General features: G+C 39.5%; 1 protein-coding gene across 27 annotated transcripts in view; it reads left to right on the top strand.

The window, feature by feature from the left end:
- obscnb (obscurin, cytoskeletal calmodulin and titin-interacting RhoGEF b) overlaps positions 1 to 24721 on the top strand; it is a 52172-nt gene that overhangs the window by 715 nt on the left and 26736 nt on the right. For 13 of the 27 annotated variants that reach the window (XM_034888272.1, XM_034888266.1, XM_034888257.1 and 10 more), the window contains exons 2-38: positions 747 to 1843; positions 4912 to 5181; positions 5379 to 5639; positions 6595 to 6900; positions 7004 to 7270; positions 7453 to 7559; positions 8121 to 8289; positions 8751 to 9026; positions 9118 to 9399; positions 10183 to 10458; positions 10545 to 10820; positions 10945 to 11226; positions 11769 to 12062; positions 12436 to 12717; positions 12916 to 13191; positions 13281 to 13553; positions 13662 to 13928; positions 14030 to 14296; positions 14385 to 14651; positions 14744 to 15010; positions 15424 to 15536; positions 15670 to 15823; positions 15935 to 16096; positions 16204 to 16308; positions 17253 to 17519; positions 18245 to 18514; positions 18610 to 18876; positions 19014 to 19280; positions 19437 to 19703; positions 19804 to 20073; positions 20158 to 20427; positions 20569 to 20835; positions 21858 to 22124; positions 22301 to 22567; positions 22681 to 22947; positions 23786 to 23860; positions 24494 to 24568. In XM_034888272.1, the coding sequence (XP_034744163.1) occupies positions 757 to 1843; positions 4912 to 5181; positions 5379 to 5639; positions 6595 to 6900; positions 7004 to 7270; positions 7453 to 7559; positions 8121 to 8289; positions 8751 to 9026; positions 9118 to 9399; positions 10183 to 10458; positions 10545 to 10820; positions 10945 to 11226; positions 11769 to 12062; positions 12436 to 12717; positions 12916 to 13191; positions 13281 to 13553; positions 13662 to 13928; positions 14030 to 14296; positions 14385 to 14651; positions 14744 to 15010; positions 15424 to 15536; positions 15670 to 15823; positions 15935 to 16096; positions 16204 to 16308; positions 17253 to 17519; positions 18245 to 18514; positions 18610 to 18876; positions 19014 to 19280; positions 19437 to 19703; positions 19804 to 20073; positions 20158 to 20427; positions 20569 to 20835; positions 21858 to 22124; positions 22301 to 22567; positions 22681 to 22947; positions 23786 to 23860; positions 24494 to 24568 (9682 nt within the window). In that variant the 5' untranslated portion in view covers positions 747 to 756. The remainder of the gene's footprint in view (positions 1 to 746; positions 1844 to 4911; positions 5182 to 5378; positions 5640 to 6594; positions 6901 to 7003; positions 7271 to 7452; positions 7560 to 8120; positions 8290 to 8750; positions 9027 to 9117; positions 9400 to 10182; positions 10459 to 10544; positions 10821 to 10944; positions 11227 to 11768; positions 12063 to 12435; positions 12718 to 12915; positions 13192 to 13280; positions 13554 to 13661; positions 13929 to 14029; positions 14297 to 14384; positions 14652 to 14743; positions 15011 to 15423; positions 15537 to 15669; positions 15824 to 15934; positions 16097 to 16203; positions 16309 to 17252; positions 17520 to 18244; positions 18515 to 18609; positions 18877 to 19013; positions 19281 to 19436; positions 19704 to 19803; positions 20074 to 20157; positions 20428 to 20568; positions 20836 to 21857; positions 22125 to 22300; positions 22568 to 22680; positions 22948 to 23785; positions 23861 to 24493; positions 24569 to 24721) is intronic. The other 14 variants (XM_034888282.1, XM_034888278.1, XM_034888262.1 and 11 more) reach the window with 9 other exon arrangements.

Genomic DNA, 24721 nt, shown 5'->3' with positions numbered 1-24721 from the left:
TGGGACAGGCAGTTCATGCATAAGAGGTGACAAAGCTGGCAAATGTCACCGTTTGAAAGGCACATATCTGCTTTATTTGACCTTGTTACAGTTGAATTTGTTAGTTGTGTTGTTAAACTACAACCCTAATGAATAGAATGTATGACAGGAAGTTAAGGGTTTGTATTGATGAATTACTGCAGGGCCAGGACAAGATACATGTTGACTGACACTTACTGTAACTGCCTGCCATAAATATGCCTATCCGGACTGTGCCTTTATGTCTATTTTCATGGCATAACATATTTATAGAGTAATGTTACATTTAAAATTAACTGCCACAGCTTACAATGGTATGGATGAATTTGACATGTTTTTTTTCTTTTGTTTTTCAAATTTAGTGATTGGAAAAAATTAACAGTAGGCTAATAATTGACACAACCTTATATGAACATACAAAATATATAGCCTAGCCTCATTTGTTACAGTTCAGCAGAAATAGCATTAGTTTTTCCTAAACCTTTATCAAATTAAATAAAAAAACGCAATTTATCCAGAATTCATAATTGTTCCCAAATTAAGTACTGAAAAATTACTTTGGTGTTTAGTAACTATAGCAAACAATATCAAGCTACTACCTGTTGTTTTGCCCATTTTGCAAATTATTAGAAGGGCGTCAACAAATGTGATATGTCCCGTTCGATGTTGCATATTTTTTCTAAGCCCCTCCCTGGTACTGTATTGTAATATTGTGTTTTTTGATTACAGTAACAAACAATGGATCAAAACTTGTTCGGTGGAGTCCCCAGGTTCCTTACCCGCCCAAAGGCATTCTCAGTGTGTGCAGGCAAGGATGCCACACTCAGCTGCACTATTGTGGGCAGCCCAACTCCACTGATCACCTGGGAAAAGGATAAGCTTAAGCTGACATCTGGGGGACGCTTCAAGACCGTGGAGGATGGAAATGTGTACCGCCTAACCATCTATGAATTAACACTGGAGGACAGTGGCCAATTCATGTGCCGGGCCAAAAACAGCATTGGGGAAGCTTATGCTGCTGTTACCCTCAAAGTGGCCCTGCCCTCAGAGATGGCTCAGAGGGCCCCTGTTTTCATAGTGAAGCCCACCTCGACACGTGTAGGTTTGGGAGGTGATGTTGTTTTCCACTGCCGGGTCGCAGCTTACCCCGAGGCCAACTTTGATTGGGAGAAAGATGGACGCTACATGGGGGAGACTAACCGTATCAAGATTGTTTCCGACAGTGACAGCAGCACCTTAAAGATTCAAAGTGTGCGGAACCTTGACAGCGGTACCTACACCTGCAGGGCCCAGAACACTGTTGGCCGTTCTCACGCTGCAGCAGCTCTTGTTGTAGAGGCCCAAGATTCCCACCACTTGGCTGCAGACAAGAACACCTCCCTCCTTTCTCACCTACAAAAGCGCAAGGAGGAAATGAAGAAGGATATTTCTATCTATCGCACTGAAGAAAGCAGATCCTCTCTTTCTTCCTCCACCACAACCAACATTAAAGATGGTTTGAATTCTCAGAGTCTGGAATATGAGCTGAGGGCATCTGCGCTGGCAAAGCTGCCCAAGGGTGTGTTCACCCGTACCTGCACAGTGACTGAAGGCAAACATGCCAAACTTAGCTGCTTTGTGACAGGTCACCCTAAGCCCCACATTATCTGGAGGAAGGATGGAACAAACATCAGTGAGGGCCGCAGGCATGTCATTTATGAGGACCAAGCTGAAAACTTCATCCTTAAGATCCTGTATTGCAAGCAGAGTGATAATGGTCTCTACACCTGCAATGCAACCAACATGGCTGGGCAGACCTACAGTGCTGTGTTGGTAACAGTCAAAGGTAAGATGGTCGTGCCTTAAGAAAACGCTTAAAGTACAGTGATACATGTTATATGCAGTTTTAAGAGAATCTGATAAAGTAATCATCATTAAGCTATCATTGGAGACATGTCCATGAATGATCAGCACGTGTGACATCATAAAGGCTGTCAACCTCGATCCCTGTTTAATATTTTCAGCATAATCCAAGCAAAGGTTAAATGACCAGGCTGACATAATTACATTATTGTATTATTATTAGTAAATTCCATGAAAACCAACATTAGTCTCAGCCTCAAGACCTCAAGCAAATGGTTCCAACTAAACACACATCTTTCAAAATGGCTCACAAATATACTATAGATGCTAAGTAATTTCCTAGACAGCTGGACACTGTAGTTGTTAGCAAGCACAACTGAAACAGGACAATATTGAGCTGAAAGTTAGTTCCTCTATTACTATTTATAACACCAGGATGGTGTATGTTCGATTTACTCAAAATAAGCTGAGTGCCTATGTTCATCACAGTGAAGAAATGTGTCACCCAGTCCAGCAGTGTGGTTCATTTAATGTATTTAATAGCAATAAAAATGGGGCTATTTTAAACTCATTGTTGGCAACTGTCCTACTGTAAATGTTGTCCAAATCAATGTACCAAAGCATCATTTAAAAGGTAAAATCTTTTTTTTCAACATGGACCCCTATTTTCCAATGCATTGGTTTCTATATGACTAATAATCTTTAACAATTGGTACAGTTTTGAGCGAGAACGCTGTAACGGGCAGCCACATATCGGGCTGCAATGTATTCATAGGGCTAATAATCAATTTCTATCAACTAAATGTGCTGTTCTTGTCACTGACAGGCTCAGATCAGATGTTAAGTGTCTGACAATATAAAAGAGGATCAGAGAAAGGAGAGGTCATAAGGGGCAAGATTCCAGATTGGACTATCTAAGCTTTCATTTTCTCAAAGGCAGAGCAGGATACCCGGGGCTTGGTCTATACCTATCACCATTTCTAGCCACTGGGGGAATTCGCCATTGCCAAACTCACCATACATTTAATATAAAATACTTTTAGCATATAGGCCTACAGCTAGCATATTTCCACATGTAAATGGGTAAATTAAGTGTTTATTTCAACCAAACCAGAGTGGTGATTGCAGCCTGTCTGGTAGGTTTTGGTAATAGCGATTTCAGGTTACCGCTAAACCAAGAGGATCTTACTCTTAAACAAAAAAAAGTTTACCTCTGTAGGGATCCTTTTCATAATGTTGTCGGACACTTACTGTCCAATACTAATCTGAGCATGTCAGTGGCAAAAGAAGCCCTTTTTTGGACCCAAATTAAAGGCGCAATTGCCCATGAATGTTAGATCGTAGCTTTTTTTGCCATCTTACTTAATAACAATTTCAAAGACTGTTGTTGCAGTCAGTCACTTAGACACAAAACATAGGTAAAGAGGGTCTGGGTTGAAAAAAATCGGAGTTACCCTTTAACCTTTTAAAATGTGTATGACGTTTCACAACAAGGCTGAATTCTGGCTCATCCTCTGAAGGCGGGTGTTGTGTTGCATCTATTTCTGCTGGTGATGAGTAGTTCACAGATGCTGAGATGGTCGCTCACTTACAGGAGCACATTGGCACCACCGTTATTGATACTTCTCTGGGAGGGAATTGGCCCAAGGGACAAAACTGTTGGGTTTTAGATTTATATTAGGATGTCCGATAATGAGGGTTGTGCCGCTAATGTACCTATTTATTGCTGGTGCAGTAAAATTGACATTTCTGATGTTTGCTTAGCAGGTAATTGGTTTGTAGGACTTAACTGACAAATTTGCAATAAAAAATATACATTTTGAACTCTTAGTGGTTGCATGACCATATCCATTTCACAATGAATACACAAAATACAGCATTGCATAAGAAGAAAAACTTCAATGTGAAGAAAAACAACATATATGGTACACAAAATAGCACCAAATTGTCACTTCTGACCAGTACAGCAAAATGGACAAAAGGAGGGAAAGTTTGCTAACAAAACAAAAACATTGCACTTTGTGTGACATTTAACAAAATTATGTTGGATTATTGTAGATCACCTCAAAAATAAATAACTCCTGGCAGAAAGGGAAGTCAGTCTTGGAAAGCCCTTCAAAACACATATTAATTAGAAATACCAAGGACCACATAATTAACTGTTGAGGGTTGTGAATGGTTCGTATGTACTGTGTGTTGCCAAAGCCTGTGACTTAATTATAAGATAAGGTTTGACAACTCTGATTCCCTCCAGTGTTTTGTGCAACTTGACATTCTCTGAGTAATGTGTACTTTGTCCTTTGCAACATAAAGGAAATATTGTAAATAGTTGAACGTAAATATTACATTTTTATTACATTGGTACAGCTGTCAAACCTTGGTCTTAACAACCAAAGTTTCACACCGGGCTACCAAAAAGCTTTTATTTCATTTGCTTTATTGCCAAAATATTCAGTCTCAAATCTAGGGTGCTCAAAGGCTGGCAGTAGCTCAGTCCGTAGGGAGTTAGGTTGGTTCAAGTCCCCCGGACCAAAGTACGGAATGTGGGTTGATAGCTGCAGAGATGCCACTTCACCCCCTGGGCACTGCCAGGTGCCCTTGAGCAAGGCCCCATACACCCCAAACACTCAGGGCGCTGGTCCAGCACTGGCAGTCCACTCACTCTGACGTCTCTCCATTTGTGCATGAATACGTCCTGAGCATGTGTGTGTATTTCAGGCCTGTGGAGTACTAACAAACAAAATGTTAATTTTTAATATACAACTGGAGATCAGTAAACAGTATGAATTTATAAAGTTATTCCTCGGTAAATTATAAAATTATTACATAAAATGCACACATCAAATGTCATGGATTATCTTTCTAGCAAGTTTTTTCACCAAGATTACACTAGCCTGAATTTGAGATTACGGGCAATACATGTAGAAAGTTTTAAAAATGGCTGATTTTAAAGTAGGCAAAATGCTGCATTTTGTATTTGATTGACCAACATCTGCAAAACCAGCAATTTGGCTGTGTAACTTAAATATTCTGTTATTTTCATTGTGTCAGAGCCTAAGGTGCCATTCAGAAGGAAGCTGCAGGATGTGGAGGTACAAGAGAAAACATCAGCCACTCTGATGTGTGAGGTTCCTGTTAGTTCCACCCTGGCCAACTGGTTCATGGAGGAAACACGGCTGGAGCAAAACACCAAATATTACATGGAACAGGAAGGCACTTTGCGTCGTCTCACCATACATAATGTCACAACCAACGACGATGGTGTCTATATCTGCGAGATGAAAGAGGGCAGTCGCACTGTGGCTGAGCTCACTGTCCTAGGTATGGTTGAGACTTTTCTGTCTTTATTTCTTATTAGATTGTATCTGCCGGCATTATAATGTTATTGTCAAGAGTAATTAATATGACTTGCTTCAAATACTGCTAAAAAATTGGGAAATTGAGAATAGCTAGTAAATGTGTCTACAATGTTACTCAATGTGTTTTTTTAAGTAACTTTACTTCCTCTCATATCCCAGGCAACATTACTAAGAAGCTTCCCCGGAGGACAGTAGTTCCTGTCAGTGACACTGTCATCTTCTGTGTGGAGCTGGAGCATCCCTTCCCAGATGTTTACTGGACCCGCAATGGCGAGAAGCTGAAGGAAGATTCCCGTATTTCGATTGGCTGCGTGCTCAGACAGTACACACTCACAATTAGAGATTGCCAGACAGATGACTCAGGAGAAGTGGCCTTTGTGGCTGGAGACTGCAAGACGTCCACTCGATTCTCTGTCACTGGTGAGAATGACACTTGGGTCCAATTCAGATTAATTGTATTTGTTTTAACCTACCCATGCAGGATGGCTTAACGTGGTTATTAATGTTTAAATAGTCAAACAGTTAAACTAATGTGTGTGTGTGTGTGTGTGTGTGTGTGTGTGTGTGTGTGTATATATATATATACATACTTCTTGAAAATTACCTTAATTGTCTTGCATTATGTTATGGTTCTTTTTTACTGATTTATTTATTTTTTGGTTAGAAAAAAATAATGTAAGCCCTTCATGGCAATTACCTAACTCGAAAATAACCCTGAGATTACAAACTACTATAAAGTTTGGTGGATTTACAGTGTTTGCCAAATGGCAACATTTGTTAAATGTAAAAGAGGAATACAAATCAGTACTTTGATATATAAGTTTTAAAAAAAACATGGGCAATTACAGTTGACATTTTAGTTGTGATCATCTTTATTTGATAATTTTCACCTCCAAAAAAGAAATAAGGAAAGAATCTCATGACACATAGATGCTTTTGGTGGAGCCTATTTTCACTTGTTTGGGATTGTTGGAAAATGGATTGTTCCAACACAGGATTTTTAACTTGTCCTGTATGGCTTTCGTGGGTCCTGAATCTAGCTTGTCTTGTGTTTCAAAACAAATATGGGTTAAAGTTGACTTGTTTGAAACATGATCCAATCACTTAATGTGTGTGACGCCCAGTCTCCTTCGTTGTACAGCTACAACTTCCCTATGAAGTTACAGCATCACAGTTATTCTACTGGTAAACAAAGAGTCATCTATACTTATACTACATTATACTAACTGACATCTAACTTTGACAAGAGTAATTGCCCCAAATGACAATAAAACACACTGTCTTATGTGTTCCTATTATCTTTCTTTTGATTTACTACAAACACTGTGCTTATTTGATTATATAAACAGCATGATCATCACTCTTTTTGCTCTAGCCGCAAGGAAGCATCCTCCCGATCCCCCAGTCGATGCTGTGGTAAAGAACAAGACTGACTCATCCATCACCATTCAGTGGTCTCCTCCTGACAGCGACCGCCCTGTGCCCATCCAGGGCTACATTGTGGAGAGAAGGAAGATTGGCACTCAGACATGGCAGAGGTGCAATGCCGAAGCAACCATAGTTTCAACAGAGATCACTGTCTGCAACTTCACAGAAGAATCCACATACCAGTTCCGTATCTCTGCTATGAATGCCTTTGGCCAGAGTCCCTACCTGGAGGTGCCTGGAAGCTTCTACCTCGGTAAGACTGATTTCTCTGGGACATTTGTCATTCATGGCTGTATGCTGTTGTTGAATGCATTCAAGTGTACTTTTCTCATGTCTGGCTTGCCTGTTGTCCCCAGAACCCAGAGCTGAAATCAGGAAGGGCCTAATGAACAGTGCTGCAATCGCTGGTGAGGAGTTCTCTATCTCCGTGGAGCTGTCTGCCGTTTGTTCCGGCTTCTGGTCTCTAAACGGCCACCATCTTCGCAGTGGAGCCGACTACCTCATCACCAGATCCAAGAACACGCACACTCTGCTCATTCGTGTAGTGACCATGGAAATGAACGGAGCTGAGGTCAAGTTTGTGGGTGGAGGCTCGCAAAGTAGTTGCATTCTATCTGTCAAGGGTAGGCACTCATAGCCAGATAAACTATCAGAACAGAAAAATGCTCTAAATCATATAAATAAATTGTAGTACATTTGTTTTCCTGCATTCTTACCTTTTTGTAATTGAATGCCATTTGTATTTACTATATTTTTGCGTGAAGCAACTCAATAATGCTTTCTTACATGAAAAGTGTATTTTTAGCTCCTTCTGTTAGGTTCACCAACAAGTCAGATCTGCCTGAGGTGGTGATCTGCAGTGCCCAAGCCGCTGCTCAGCTGACTGCTGAGGTGTCAGATTACAATGCACAGGTTTGTGATGGGAACATACATCATTTACAGCTTTACTTTTAGCATGCACATATTCTTTTAATGCACCTTTAACTTTAAAAGTATACAGCGATAGTATACAAGTGCTATTATTTCTGTAATTGAGTACATTTTTCTGTGCTATTTTGAGTCTACTCTAAAATCTGCTTTTTGATTAAGCATTGTGCTCAACTACCTTTAACAATGCAATAATTATATTCCATTTTAGTTAGACCCTCTTTTCCATTGTCAGTTTTTGATAAATAAGATATGGCCCCCACTTTGGATTGAATAGATGTATTGTATTTAAAGTTGCTAGGGTGTCTCATATGGAGTTGAATTCTGTCAGCACAGTGTACAGCATTTTCTATTTCATGTTCCTGTTAGCCAGGATAATGTTTCTAGGAGTCACTTTTGTATTTGAGCATATGTCAGCAGAAGTACTCCTACTTGGTAATACTAAAGTAAACATTTTTTCTTCTTGAGTATAATTTTTAACTACTCTTTTCACCATAGCTTTTACTTTATGCTGTCTAATTTGGTAATCTGTGTGTATTTCCTCAGGTGGTGTGGATGAGGAGTGGGCGGGAGGTGAAAATAGGAAAGAAGTATGAACATATGATCATTGACCGCAAGAGGATCCTTATTGTACACAACGTTACAGAGGAAGATGTGGGCATCTACGAGTGTGTTTTAGGCGATGACAGAATGTCCCTGCAACTCACTCTTAAAGGTACGCTCATCAAAAAGTAAAATTCAACAATCTGTCTGCCAATGATTGTGTGTTGGTCTGTGAAGCTAGTATCACTAATATGCTCTGCTCAGTGCAAAGATGATTGCTTAAAGGGAACTGGGCTCAGTATGTGTAACAACTACTGCCTTAAGCCAACATGCAGACCATGTGACCTTCGCTGATGGCTGTGAACATATGCTTATGAGCCATTTAATAGAGGAAAGAGCTATCTGTCATCATGTAGTCAACTCCTGTGTTGCTACCCCAATTAATTCCACACATGAACTGCTCTGATAACAAACATAAAGATATATATTTCCAAAGGGATTTTAATGAATGCCACCAAGATTATACCAGTACACAAATGTGGTAGCACATTTTAATTGTTTGAATTAAACAACACATCAACAATAATTGATTTAAAAAGTCATCACTCAATTACAACTCTCTTTTTCTCTCAGATGAACCTGCCAAGTTTCTAAATAAAGCCAGAGGTACCATGGGAATGTCATCTTCCCTTAAAGGAGATCTTGAGCTGAGCTGTGAGGTATCTCCTGCCAGCGCAGTCGTTGTGTGGAGAAGAGATCAAGTGGAGATCACTGAGGATGAAAGAACTGCCTTCATCTCCAAAGGGACTCAAAGGAAACTCATCATCAAGAATGCCAAGAAAAGTGACGAAGGACATTATTCCTGTGAGACAGCAGCAGACAAAGTCACATTTCAGGTCAAGATAAAAGGTAAGATTGTGTGATGATTTTGTAGTACTATTCAACACTTGGCTGCACGTCACAGATATTAATATATCTTGTTTCTTTATCTTTTTCCCAGAAACTCAAGCCGTTGCTGCCTTCTCAAACAAAGAGTCAGTCCAGAAGGAGGTGAAAGCTACTCTCTCCCAGAAAGCCACTCTTAGTTGCAATGTTTCAGATAGCAAGACAGAGGTGAAATGGTATAAAGACGGAAAGTTGTTGATTTCCAGTAGGACAACATACTCAGAAGTAAAAGACAGTACTCGTCAGCTAGTGATTGAAAAAGTGGAGAAGAGCGATGCTGGAGAGTATACGTGCGAAGCCGGAGGGGATAAGCTGGTCTTCAAGATATTTGTGTCAGGTAGGACCGCTCGATTGAATAATGTGTGTGTGTGTATATATATATACATATATATACTATACTATACTATACTATATATATATATATATACTATACTATACTATACTATATATATATTATAATTATTTACCAGATCATATATATATATATATATATATTTTATATATAGAAAGAGGAGCTAGAAAAGATGTGGAAAGTAAGAGCATTAGTGGTGACAGTGGTAATCGGAGCAGTGGGGGCTGTGACCTCCAAAGTGGGAGAGTGGCTACAGCAGATTCCAGGTCAAACATCAGAGGTCTCTGTCCAGAAGAGTGCAGTCCTAGGAACAGCTAAGATACTGCGCAGAACCCTCAAACCCCCAGGCCTCTGGTAGAGGACCCGAGCTTGAGGATGACACAAGGGGTGAGAGGGGGGATTTTTTATTTTTATTTTTTATTAATATACTGTATATGATCTGGTAAATAAATATAGTTTTATGCAATTTATATAAATGATGTCTTGGTGTCTTTCTGCTGTGTGAATAGGATTTGTGTTAAGGGTTTGAAGAAGGTTAGTTGCTACGTATTTAATTATCTTTATACATCACATTTATATGATGTAGTATCAATTTTGTGATTTAAATGTCTCAAACAAGACATGATTATGTTTGCCTAGGAGAATAAATAATCATTATTGTCCTGAAGAACGCATAAGTTAGATGTCTCCTATATGTTTCAGTCATCGGTGAACCTTAAACAGTGCTTATAACGACAACACTGTATTTCTTGTCGACGTTACCCTCAGAGGTCCAGTCAGCTTTCTTCAACAAGGAATCTGTCCAGCGGGAGGTAAAAGCCACTCTCTCCCAGAAGGCCACTCTGAGTTGTGAGGTAACTGATTCAAAGACAGATGTGAAATGGTACAAGGATGGCAAGCTGCTGACTACTAGCAAGACAATCCATACTGAGTCCAAAGGCAAGAGTCGTCAGCTGGTGATTGAAAGCTTAGAGAAAAAGGATGCTGGAGAATACATCTGTGAAGCTGGGAATGAGAAGTTGGCTTTCACTTTGCATGTGGCAGGTAAGGGAAGGTGGATTTTCAAAATAATAATATTACTATTTGGATGTTAAATGGATCTTATATTTTCCCTCTCATGCCTCCATCAGAGGCCCAGTCAGCCTTTTCCAAAAAGGAGCCAGTCCAGAGTGAGGTGAAAGCCACTCTCTCCAAGAAAGCCATTATGAGTTGCGACGTTTCGGATTCCAAGACAGAGGTGAAATGGTACAAGGATGGCAAGCTACTGACTTTCAGTAAGACAATACACACAGAGTCTAAGGGTAAAAGTCGCCAGCTGGTGATAGACAGCGTGGAGAAGAAGGATGTTGGGGAATACATCTGTGAGGCTGGGACTGAGAAGCTGGTCTTCAAACTCCAGGTGGCAGGTAGGGCCCAGGACTGAACTGGCTGATAGTATTTCTATTAATTGATGCAAGGTATTGCAGATTTTCCCGTATCATTAAACAAGTACAACGTTTTTATCATCCACATTAATGGTTTCCACCACAGACACGCAGGTCCAGTCTGCAGTCTCTAACAAAGTGTCTGTCCAGAAGGAGGTGAAAGCTACTCTCTGCCAGAAAGCCACTCTGAGCTGGGAGATATCTGATACCAAGACAGAGGTGAAATGGTACAAGGATGGCAAACTGCTGGGCATCAGTAAGGCCATCCATGCAGAGTCAAAGGGCAAGAGTCGTGTGCTGGTGATTGACAGTGTGGACAAGAAGGATGCTGGAGAGTACATATGTGAGGCTGGAACAGAGAAGCAGGTCTTTAAAATACTTGTGGAAGGTAAGGAGAATGTAGTATGTTTAATAAATACCAAATGTTTACTTCTTTTTTTTAAATCTTTTTAAGAACAGAGCGTGTAAACACTAGATACAATTGAGGTAAAACCTAGTTTAATGACTGCCTCATACAATGTGAATTGCATTGTAATAAACATGAAAATTACAAATCTTCAAATACTATTTACTCATTATTCTAGCTTTTTTAAATAAAAAGAATGTATGCACTACTGGGCGTCATGCTTCGATTTCTTCTAGCATTTGGTCTTCTTCTCTTCCTCAATTAATTGTTTTTGATATATTTATTGTGCCTCTGTGGCTACTTGCAGATGTCCAATTTGCTTTTGCTTTGCAAATGCAAAGTGCAGTGTTGTGTCTCTATTAATTGGATGTGTTTTATAGAGCCTATTCCTCTGGGCACTGCTTATGTAAGGATTGGTTACATTTGTCCAGTAAATCCAAAGCTATTCAGTATGTGTGCTGTGGTTTAAAGAGTCTAGTCCTTTTTTGTATAGATAATTGTACTGCCACCACACTCTTTTGCAGATACTTCTACAGAAGTCCAGGCTAAATCCGCTTTCCTCAACAAAGAGTCTGTCCAGAGGGATGTGAAATCTATTCTCTCCCAGAAAGCCATCCTGAGCTGTGAGGTAGTTGATAACAAGACAGAGGTAAAATGGTACAAGGACGGCAAACTGCTGAGTCCCAACAGAGCAGTTCACGTGGAATCAAAGGGCAAGATTCGTCAACTGGTGATTGACGGCGTAGAGAAGAAAGATGCAGGAGAATACATCTGTGAAGTTGGAACTGAAAAACTGGCATTTAAAGTACATGTGACAGGTATGAGGAATCAAGGGCGTAGTATATGTGATTAGTGCATATTTTGTTTGTTTGTTGGCTTTTAATATTTTTGTTTTGCTTGACTATTGTTCTGGGTTAACTTGCGTATGTTCCAGTAAGTTGGTATCACAGATATTTGTGTTGCTCTTTGTGATTTTTTAGTTTTATCTTTGTAACTACACAACATAGTTGGCTGGTCTTGGCTGCATATTTATTTCATCTCTGTTAATGTGTTGATGGAAAACAATTCTATATGTTATAGGTTATATTTTGGCTTGTATCATCCTGACACAGTAGTTCCACAATGTTTTAATGAGTTGTATTAAAGTAAAGGGCGGAAATGCCATGACATTCTCCATTATTACTTTTGCAGAGATCCAACCCAAGTCAGTATTCTCCAACATGGAATCAGTCCAGAGGGAGGTGAAAGCCACTTTCTCCCAGAAAGCCACTCTGAGTTGTGAGGTAGCTGATACCAAAACAGAGGTGAAATGGTACAAAGATGGCAAACTGCTGACTTCCAGTGAGACGATCCATGTAGAGTCAAAAGGCAAGAGTCGTCAGCTATTGATTGACAGTGTGGAAAAGAAGGACGCTGGAGAATACATCTGTGAGGCTGGAACTGAGACGTTATCTTTTAAGATACATGTGGCAGGTAGGAGGATTAAGATGTCACCAGTATTTCCAAGAGTATGCAAATGTCATATTGTTTTGCTATTGTGTTTTTCTTTTGGCGTTTAATCATTAATAAGTGTGTTTATTATGGCTGAAAACTTTTGGCTGTGCTATGTATTTCGGGGTTGGCTGATATGTTGTTTGTTTGTTGACATCAACATTTTCATTGGATCTGCAGAAGCCCCAGCTGTCTTCTCTAACAAGGAGTCAGTCCAGAAGGAGGTGAAAGCCATTCTCTCCCAGAAAGCCACTCTGAGCTGTGAGGTTTCTGATTCTAAGACTGAGGTGAAATGGTACAAGGATGGCAAGCTGCTGACTTTCAGCAAAGCAGTCCACATGGAGTCAAAAGGCAAGAGTCGTGAGCTGGTGATAGAAAAAATGGAGAAAAAAGATGCTGGAGAATACATATGTGAGGCTGGAACCGAAAAGCTGTTATTTAAGCTGCAGATGAAAGGTAAAATATATTTAAAATATCATTTCTTTTGCCAAGCTTGATAATTCATAGCACAAATCATAAAAAAATATGCTCTTGGTTATCTTTAGAGGCAGCTGTCAGGTTCCAGAATAAACTTGTCAAGGACACATACGTTGTTCAAGCAAGTGAAAAAGTTGTTTTGACCACCGAGCTGACCACCGAGAGCGGTAGTGTGAAGTGGTTTAGAGATGGTGTGGAGCTCAAGGAGGGCAGCAAGTATGAAATGAAAAAAGATGGCCTTTCTCGTACCCTGATAGTAAAATCCACCGAATCCAAAGACAGTGGAACATACTCCTGTAAAACTGCCGATGACAAACTGGAGTTCAATGTTCAAGTTAAAGGCAAGTAATGTAAAGGTTTCTAACAATCTGATAATTGCTGTAACAATAACTTTAGATGCAAGATTTTGATTTTATGTCCTTTATGTAACTCTCATCATTTCATTTCAGATTCAGCTTTGAAGTTTGTTGTCCCTTTGAAACCTACTACAGTGGAGTTGGAAGGTACACTTAGCCTGATGTGTGAACTAAATCAAACTTTAGGGGATGTTGTCTGGCATCATGATGGCTGCGAAATCAAACCTGGAGGCAGGCACTGTGTCAGGACAGACGGGGCTAAGCGTGTTCTCACTGTGACGGGCATGACTAAAGAAGATGAAGGAGAATACAGCTGTGAATGTAGAAATGACAAGACCTCTGCTAAAATCATCTCAAAAGGTAATTCATTATTTTATTTAAGTCAAACCTTCAATGTTTCAGAATAGACACGTTTTCTTTCATATCCGTCTGCTTCAGTTAATGCTGCGTGATCTTATTAGCACCCAGACTGGTGAGGCTAACCACCAAACTGAACAATGTGGCTGCAATGGAGGGAAAAGACGCCATTTTCAAGTGCGCTGTCAACCCAGCGGAAAATGTTAAATGGTTCCACAACAATCTACCCGTAACTGCTGGGCCCAAGTATAAGATTGAGCATGGTGGCAGCAGTTACTCCCTCACCATCACCTCTGTCACCCAAAAAGATGCTGGAGAAATAATGGTTGATGCAGAAGGCAAAAGCTGCAAAGCTACTCTACAAGTGCAGCGTAAGAACATGTTTGCCAAAATATAATTTTCAAGGATGTTAAAGAATCTAATCCTCATTAACTTTACATTTATTTTTGCCCCAATTAGATGAACCTGTGACATTTAAGAAGAAGCTAGAAAACCTGACAGTGGAGGAGCAGAGTGAAGTAAAACTGGAAGTGGAGCTCAGTAAGCCATCTGGAGAAGTGAAGTGGATGAAGAACAGCATAGTGCTGCAGCCTGTAGGAAACATGGAGATTCGGGTAGACGGAACTAAGCAGGCTCTGATATTTAAGAGTGTGACTCATGCTGACCGGGGCATCTACTCCTGTGAATCTCTGGATGACAAAACCCAGGCCAAACTCAATGTGGAGAGTAAGACTGATCCACAATCACATAAAAAATACATTGTTTTTACAACCTTGCTACTATTTTAACATTCAAACATGTTCTCCTCCTCCCTTCAGTGAAGAAGATCAAAGTAGTTAAGGGTCTAAAAGATACCAAGGCACATGAAACAGAAACGGTAACTCTTGAGGTAGAGCTCAGCCAGGCTGATGTTGAAGGCTCCTGGACCAGGGATGGGGCCAAGTTAAAGTCAGGGGCAAACTGCCGTATCACAGCCCTGGGAAAGAAACACGCCTTAACGTTGTCCAATCTCAAGAGAGAGGATGCAGGAACTATTGCCTTCCAAGCAGAAGGAGTGCATAATTCTGGCAAACTGATTGTTACAGGTAAGGGATACTTCCTGTTAAACTATGTATACAATTTCCTCGCGGGAGTCATCCCAAAAGGATTAATAAAGAGAAGTCTAAGTCTTCAAACTAAGTCAGTGGCCTCCATGTTTTCTTCCATACAACAGCTGCTACATGTGATGTATTTTTGTTCTTTTGCACTTGTGGGTCAGTTCAGGACTGCATCTAGGTCACACTGGAATCTGATATGGGTCACATTTAAAAAATAATGTGAACAGCTAAACAAAAAATTTTAAAAAATTACATCTAAGCAATAAATCTGAAATGAGCACCAAGGCTTGCAGTGTAGCATTTTGTCGTCTAATCGGTCACAACGGTCTATTTATACAGCACCCATTCTGCCATGAGTCATAATTTAGTCACATTTTGACCAACATGTATTGATTCTACAGAACCTCCTTCTATGATCTCCAAGCCAATTATGGATAGCAGTGTTCCTGAGAAGGAGAAGGTTACTTTTGAATGTGAAGTGTCCAGAACCAATGCAGATGTTAAATGGTTCAAGGTAATACATTGTTATTCAAATCAATATCGTCAGAGTGAATAATATGAATTAAAAAGTATACAGTACATATGTAACATATGTTAAAACTATGTTTTAAATGTCAAAACTACATTTAAATTTGATTAATCTGCAGGATGATGTGGAACTGAAACCAGGGAAGAACTTTGGCATCCATGCCTTGGGCCGAAAGCGCACTTTGGTCATCAACAAATGTACACCTGAAGATGCAGGCACTTACATCTGTCGCACTACTGATGATAACACCTCTGCTAAGCTCACCGTTGTTGGTAATTATTAGTCATGTCATGAAGCTCACAAAACACTAAGTTGCCATTACTTAGGGTATAGTATAACAATTTACAGTATATATAAACATCTTTAAACTGTTTTCCTTGCAGCCAGAGATATTAAGATTGTTAAGAAGCTGGAGGATGTGGAAGTGATGGAGAAGGAGAGTGCTGCATTTGTCTGTGAAATCTCACATGATGACGTGGACTGCCAGTGGTATAAAGGAAGTATCAAACTCAAAGTCGGTGACAACATCAAGATGAGACAAGAGGGTAAGGTCCGAAGAAAGTTGTACACTGATGTATACACCAATTCATGCATTTTTATAGGATTGTAAGTAAGTAATGTTTATCTACAAACTGTCAATTTCTTATTCCAGGCAGAACCTATGTACTGCTGTTTAAGTCTGTCACCCCAGAAGATATGGGGGAGATTAAATTCACAGCTGACAAGGCCTCATCAACTGCAAAACTTAAAGTGAAAGGTAAATGAGTCATGTTATGTGCTGAAATCTGTGTATATTGCTGCATGGATAAGATAACCCATGTTGCAATGTTCAGATGTGGTTGTAAATTGATTATTTCTATTCACCTTTGCACATTTAAAACCAATTTTTTCTCTAAATGAGAAACAATTAGGCCACTGTAAACATAATATTATGCTATACAGACGTTTGCATGCAAACTAAAGTTCCTGAATAATTTCCTAAATTGACCTCAACATTTCAACTGGTTTAGTGAGCCAAATATAAAAGGTCAAACTAAAGTTAGATGAAATGTTGACTTGCTAAAAGAGTAAACAGTGTGTCATTCTGCCAACAATGGTGAAATAGAAAAGCCAGTTGCAACTTGCATTTACATTGTTATTCCTCATTGAGGCCTGATGGCAAAAGGAAACACAACTTTTATGGTGTCTTACTAGCAGATGTTTAAGATGGTCTGTCTGTAGAGAACACATCATTGGTCCAATGATTTTAGGGTCATTGATGATTGGACATCTCCAGGAGTATGAGAAACAAAGAAAAACTTCTTAGTCAATTGACCATGAGTTGATCTAATTTGCATCAACATGGACATTTTCCCTAGTTTCTGTCAGCATCTCAATGTTTGAAATCAAACAGCACCTGATATATAAACAAGAATGACTGGCACACAGTAATTTCTATTTACTGTAGTGTCATAACAAGATTATTGCTGTCTGCATTAGCTTTTGCAAAAGACAACGATGAACACGACAGTGCATCTTAAGCATTGATGTTTATTACTTGTTTGCTCCAATTGCTTTTGACATAACATGATTCAATTGTGAACATTGAATGTAGTGTGCATAGGCAAGGGCTTTGGCAAGGACTCGGCAATAATACCCTTAAATCTTCCTTTTTTGGCATATGTGATAATTTTCATTGATTCAGTGTTATTGTTACTGTAGAGCTGCCTGTCAAGATTGTGAAGAGACTCAGGGATAAGATAGCGATGTATAAGCATCGTGGTCATCTTGAATGCCAAGTGTCACGTGCCAGTGCAAATGTGAAGTGGTACAAGAACAAGATGGAGATCCAACACGGCAAGAAATACGAGATCAAAAGTGAAGATGTCTACCGAAAACTCACCATCAATGATGTGGACTCTGGGGATGAAGACACCTATACCTGTGACGGCACTGATGACAAGACATCCTGTAAACTACTTGTGGAAGGTAAACATGATGGAAGATGACAAAGGTTGAGTGTAAGCTTAGTTTCAGGTTTATCAATTGTAGGGAATTTACGTATATGGCCTTGTATAATTGTATGTAAAAGTAGTTTTACAAACATGCCATCAGACTCCTATTCAATGAGGTATCTCTGTCTACACTCTGTCTATATCAATGTTTGTCTGTCTATCTATGATTATGTATTGGACTAATGGAATATACAGGAACATTATTTGGATTTAATTTTTTGAATTTCTAGTGAAACAAGCCAAATGAATTAACATAGTAATTTGTATTTTAAATTACGTGTGTAAAAAGAATGTGTTACTACTGCAGGTGAAGTAACCCACACAGGTGTTTTCAGTCCTTCAGTTGAGTAGACCTCTGCTAAGGTTGAAGTTTGGTGGGAAACATAGTCAATAACAAGGTCATTAAAGTAAATGGCCTATTTGACAAATAATAGGCCTTTTTCACAGAAGACTAACCAAACTAGTTTGAAGTTATTTTAAAATACTAGCCCATTTTATACAGAGATCCTGCAGTACTGCTGTAAAGAGGAGTCCTCATTACATGAGTTCTGCTTTGCCACAACTGCAGCTGTATGGGATGTGCAATTTGATTTGGATCTTAAAAAAATATTATATTATATTACATATACAATTTTTTCATTTTTTATGAAATCATATGATTGACTTCTTACTAAACCATTCTCTTAATGACCCCTTTAGAGCAGTCCATCAGCATTGTCCGGGAGCTTAGTTCAGTAGAAGTGACAGAACCCTTTGCAGCTGTTTTTGAAGTTGAAATCAGTATGGAACTGGTGAAACCTCCTATATGGACTCTAAATGGAGTTGCAGTGCAGGAAAGTGCTGATATTGAAATGGAAAAAGAGGGCACTCTTCACCGTCTCACTTTTAAAAAGACCAAGGCACCAATGACCGGACCTGTGCAGTTTACAGCTGGGAAGAGCAAATCTTTAGCCCAGCTCACAGTCAAAGGTAAATGTACTGCACTGTGATACTGTTGTTGGTAAATATATCCAGCATAATTCAGTTGAGTCTAATCATATACTGTTTTATATTTATACATTTAGAGCGTCCACTTGAGATTGCAGAGCCCATCAAAGATGTGAAGGCAAAGGAGAAAAGCTCTGCCATACTTACCTGCAAATTCTCTGCCTCACCCAAAGAGGTCAAGTGGTTGAAAGGGTCGGTACCTCTAGCAGCGTCAGACAAGTATAACATTAAGCAAGATGCTACAAGGGCTCAACTTACCATTCAAAAGTTGACTGAGGAAGACAGTGGAGTGTACCGCTGTCAGTCTGGACCTGCTGAGACCAAAGGGACACTTACCGTTGAAGGTGCAGTATGGACCTTTAAATACCAAACAAAATGCAGCAATTATGCATTTTTTTATTCAGACCATCAAATAAAGCAGCTATTTTAGGTTGTAGATTACATTGGTCTTTAACCTAAAACTTGTGTTTCTTCTGTCCAGTGCGTGACATTAAAATCACCAAGCACTTGGCTGACACAGAGGTTGATGAAGACAGCGATGCAGTGTTCTCATGCGAGATTAACTATGCAGATGAAGAGGCACAGTGGTTTCTAAATGACAAGGTGCTCTTCACCAATGAAGTCAACACCATTACTCATGAAGAGAAGGTTCACAAGCTCACACTGAGGAACTTGGCACCTCAGGATGGGGGGACCATCACCTTTCAAGTCCGCAAGGTGAAAGAAGCTGTGACACTTAAAGTTAAAGGTAAGAACTGCCATGCACTACGTTTACAAGCTCACACAATATAAATTACTCTATGAATATCAGGTTGAGGCAGGAAATCCCAGCTTCATGCGTGTATGTACTCTCATTCAGGCAGAACATAATTTCTCTCGTGCCCCCCCCCCTATTCTCCTTCAGAGAAGCGTGCTGTGTTCCTCAAGTCTTTAGATGATGTCATTGGAGAGGAGAAAGGCATGATAACTCTGGCATGCGAGGCGTCAAAGCCCAGGGTTTCTCCAATATGGAGAAAAGAAGGTAAAGTCTTGAAGGCTGGATCAAAGTATGAGCTCCTTCACACAGGCAAGTCTTTGGGACTGATCATCAAGGACATCACCAAAGAAGATGCTGGAGAGTATAGTTGTGATCTTGGAACTGAGGTTTCTAAAGCAAAGGTCACTGTGAGAGGTTGGTACTGTTATTTGAGTTGAGTTTTACAGTGTTAGCAATAATACTTATGGTATTGTTTTGCATCTTCACCAACTTATGCTCTCTGTCCCAAATTTAGAGTTAGGCATTGGAATTACCAAGTGGCTGAAGCCAGCTGAGGTGAATGAGGGAGAGACTTGTAGCTTTGAGTGCATCTTATCTCGGGAGAGCACCGATGAGTGTTCCTGGACTCTTAATGGCCAAACTATCTCAAATAAAAGCCGCTTCAAAGCCACCAGTAAAGGACGCAGGTACATGCTAACCATTAGTGATGTCACCCCTGCTGATGCTGGAGAAGTGGTCTTTAATATTAAGGATCTGAGCTCCAAAACAACATTAACAGTTGAAGGTAAGCTACGTATTTAATAGGCCTAGACAGAGTTACAAAAATATGAAGGTACTAAAATGAACGTGTTATCATCCCTTGTTACAGGCAAAGCTTCATCTGTGTCTAAAGGACTACAGAATGTTAGTGCTGTTCAAGATGAAGATGCTGTATTTACCTGTGAGGTAACACAGGCTAGTTCCACTGTAAGGTGGGCCAAGGAAGGCAGAGCCATCAAAAAGAGCCACAAGTATGACATTAGCCAAGAGGACAAAGTCATGAAGCTGACCATCCATAATGTCTCTGCTCAAGACTCCGGAGAGTACAGTTGTGAAGTTGTTGGAGGTGCAACCACTAAAGCCAAGCTGGAAATTAGGGGTAAGAAAATTCCATAATTTACCTTCTGAAAGAGCTATTCATGTATTTATTAAATGTAGAGGGTTCCGAGATAATCTCATTTTTTGAATCCTTAGATTGAATAAACAATTTCATACTTTCTTTTCTTTAATTATTTTACAGAGCCAATCCATCAATTTACTAAAGCACTTATTGACAGCCAAGCTGAGGAGAGGAGCTCTGTGGCCTTGCTATGTGAGACTGCACAAACCCCATCCACTGTGATATGGCTTAAAGGTCACACAGAGCTCAAGGCTGGAGGTCGATATGAGATGTCCCAGAAGAAGGGGGTCCTAACCCTCACCATCAAAGACCTGGAGGAGAAAGACACTGATATCTACACGTGTGACGTGGGCACTGCCAAGAGCATGGCAAAGGTGACAGTCAATGGTAAGACCTCAAGTATATCATTTTACAAATTTGGGTTCAATTTCTGTCTTGCAGAGCTGATCACTTTTATGAATTCAGTTTGAATAGTTTTTTTTTCTTGACAATTGTGAGTTTTTTAAATCAATTAAATTAATGCCAAATTGACTTTTCTCGGTTTGGTTAGGTTTTGCTTAACAGACCAGTTGGTGGTTCTAGAAAAAAAACACAGGATGCTTATTGTTTTGAAGGGGAATCTGCTACATTTGTTTGCATTTGTGTTTTTCCAACTGATCTGCCTCATATGCAGTGGAGCTTAGATCATAGGTGGGTTTCCACTGTCTTAGGGCGTTTTCATACTTGGCCCAGTTAAACCATGCTCAGGGACGTTTGACCCCAAAGTCTGGTTTGTTGCGCTAATCTGTTCGGTTGGACACGGGGACGGTATGCATCAGTGTGATTGCTAAACGTGCTTGCATCATCTACCCACAGTTTAGATTTGTCAAAAGTGCCATAGATTAGGTTAAACTGTTACTAAATTGTCTGTATTTTCCTAATAGAAATTAGTTTGTTGAGTTTTTTGCATTGTGAGTATAAAGATCTGCTTTGCTCTCTTGTTCAGCCTTGTAACATTCTCTTTGTTTAGGGTTTTGTATTAGACACATCCACAAATTGTGAACAACATCCCCCAGCATGTGCAAATAATTTAAAGTGAACTGTTCTAAATGCATTGTAGACTTATGCAAGAACTGCACATTGCAAGGCTTCCTTTGTTTGGCATCTCAAAAATAATTGACATTGTGTTGTATTGTAATTAGGGAGTTTGTTTTTGTGTTGAGATAAAGTGCACTGTTGTAGATGAAACTTCATCAAAAGGTACATCAACCCAACTGTTGGATTAATGTTTTGGTTCCAAAGACTAATTTTCGACAACTGGAGCACAACAAATCATCTCCATCTCTAATCTTTTTTCCATCCTCCATCACAACCTAACAAACTGCAACACCCTGATTTATATTATCAAGTCATTGTTCATTTTATTTTAGCCCTGCCTGCCAGTTTTAAAGAGAAGCTCAAGAACCAGGAGAAAAAGCAAGGGGAGACTGTGACACTTTGCTGTAAGTTATCAAAACCTGTAGACTGCGTTCAGTGGAAGAAAGGCTCTGAAATTCTCAAAGCTGGAGAGAAGTATGAGATGAACCTACAGGAAACATCTTGTGAGCTTCAGATTAAGAATTTGGAGGTTGAAGATAGTGGAGAGTATTCTTGCATGTGCGTGGACCAGAAGACATCTGCAACTGTGAAAGTCAATGGTATGGATTCATGATGTCTTTTTCGGCAACGTTTTATATTAACATAAAACAAGTGTAAATGTTGTATTTCCCAAACCAAGGTCCACTTCTGTTGCCTCTGGCATGTTTTGTTAACATATTTGTTAAACTATTCATTTCACCTAATTTTGACTAGTATTGAAAACTTGATTGTACAGCATTACCGCCGACCTACATACAGAAGCTGGAGAGCCAGGAGGTTGAGGAGGGAGCAAGTGTTACTCTGCATTGTGAGCTCTCTAAACCTGGAGTTGCTGTAGAGTGGAAGAAGGGAACACAGGTCCTGAAGTATGGAGAAAAGTACCAGATGAAGCAGAACGCCTCTGTAAATGAACTCCTGATCAACAAAGTGGTGCCAGAAGACAGTGGAGACTATAGCTGTGTATGTGGAGATCAGAAGACCACAGCCAGCCTTTCCATTAAGGGTAGGATGAGGATTTTTAAAGAGTTTTTCTATGGTTTGTGTTTGTTCTAATTGACTTTTTATATTGTATGTTATGGCATGCCACTGACTGCTAACCAGCTAATAAATGCTCAGCCCAACCAGTGACGTTCAAACAGAAGCTGGAGAGCCAGGAGGTTGAAGAGGGAGCAATTGTTACTCTGCATTGTGAGCTTTCTAAGCCTGGAGTCCCTGTTGAATGGAAGAAGGGAACACAGGTCCTGAAGTCTGGAGAAAAGTACCAGATGAAGCAGAACGCCTTTGTGAATGAACTCCTGATCAACAAAACGGTGCCAGAAGACAGTGGAGACTACAGCTGTGTATGTGGAGATCAGAAGACCACAGCCAGCCTTTCCATTAAGGGTAGGATGATTTGTGAAGCAAACTTCTACAGTGCATGAATATGTGTCTTTGTAAATTAGAAAAACATATTTTGTGGTTTTGAATTTTTTAGTTTTTGTCACTGCAAGAAATGTATTGTTCAGATTTAAAGACTACTTACTAAACATTGATGTTGAATTGATAGGAGGATTATTTGTGTTACACTTTGATTTTGTCTTGTTTTTAAGCACTTGCTTTTCCTAAGAAATTTTTGTTGCAGTCTCTTTTTTTCTCGTTTCTGTTAGCTGGCATACAATTTATCAGCATTCTGTGTGGATGTCTTACATCAGATTCATCAGATGTTCCCTTCCTATTGTATGTGGTGGATCATACAATGTAATGGAGAGATTTGTGTGTTCTGTGCTGAGATCAGTTGGAATTTTGACCATTGTCTTTGAAAGATTTTTTATCACTTCTTCCACTCTTTTTCTTACTGTGCATTTGAGATAACAAAACAAACTAAAGAATGATGCAGCCCAAACTGACTACAATACCAAAGCAGATTCCCCTTTTTTTACATTGCAGTCTGTTAGCAGACTGTGCTTGTTGTTTTGTGTCTTCTGTTTTTGTTTTTATTGGTAGTACTGTTGACCATGTGTGTATACTGGTCCATAAACTGTGTCTATTTAAGCCAACATATATGTTAATGTTGTATTGTAGTTATCAAATGTGTTTTAAAGTGCTTGCTGATTCCTGAAATTGTTTTAGTTGTGAACCATTTTTTCAGGTGATAGTTAGTTTTTAATTATGATGGTAAAGTACTCAAAATCAGATGATCAAGTATTTTAAAGCATTCTGTATTCAAATTGTTTCCTCTTAGCTGTAAAGCTGTCAGCTCCTCCTTCAGCTACTAAACTGGAATCTAAGAGGCAGGAAACCAAAGAAACAATGGAAGGTATGGAAGGAAGATGGCGTTGTGCTGGCTTGACGTTCACTTTAAATGCTCTGGCAATCTTGAAAATGGTCTGTGTGTTGTAATGTGCAGCCTGACCTTTAATTGGGCCTGTACCTTTTTGCCTATGTACAGTAGGTTGTAAAAAATATATTATTTCCCGCGTTATTGTCTAGTTTACGAGATTGTTTAGGTCGCAGTTTTGTGTGCCTGTGCTTTGTCAGATATTCCTTATGTCTTAGTAGGATTATGTTTTGCCTTTATATGTGGCTTTTTTTCTTCAGTGTTTTATGGCAGTGAATGTGGCATAACCAGCTAATTTGAAAACAGGAAGAAGAAATAAGGACCCTTGTATTTGTGCTAATTGTGCTTGTAGCACGTTTATAGTTTGAGAGAATGATACCTGTTGTTAGCTGGAGTTTACATGTGCATAGTTAACTTGTGTGAGGCATGATTCATTGTCCTTTTACATTATATTTGCGTGGTTTGGGAAAAGTCTGAAGGTCTTTAATTTTGGCAGTTATAAAAGCTGTGCTCAGCTGTCCAAATTAAATACTGTAGGTCTGGCATTGTCACTGGTTGCTGTCATTATACTTCATGCAGCATTGTTATGTTCTTACTTCACTTGTATTTCAGCCAAGAGGCCTGAAGTTCTGTTCATAGCTGATAAAGACAAGCACAAGAGGAAAGAGATATATGACACTGTAGAAGGTAATTTTCTGAAGATTCTTGGCTTTGCTTGGTTATTTTGCCCATGTGCATTTGTAATCAATCAGTGAAATGCATAATTCTTTTGTCATATTGCCTGCTGATTAGTATTATCAGACAAAAAACTTGTTGGGTAGTGAATTTATTTACATTGTA

Source organism: Etheostoma cragini, chromosome 12 (assembly GCF_013103735.1).
Source record: "Etheostoma cragini isolate CJK2018 chromosome 12, CSU_Ecrag_1.0, whole genome shotgun sequence".
Lineage (NCBI taxonomy): Eukaryota > Metazoa > Chordata > Actinopteri > Perciformes > Percidae > Etheostoma > Etheostoma cragini.
Note: the sequence above shows the minus strand (reverse complement) of the source record. Positions and strands in the feature narration are given on the sequence as shown.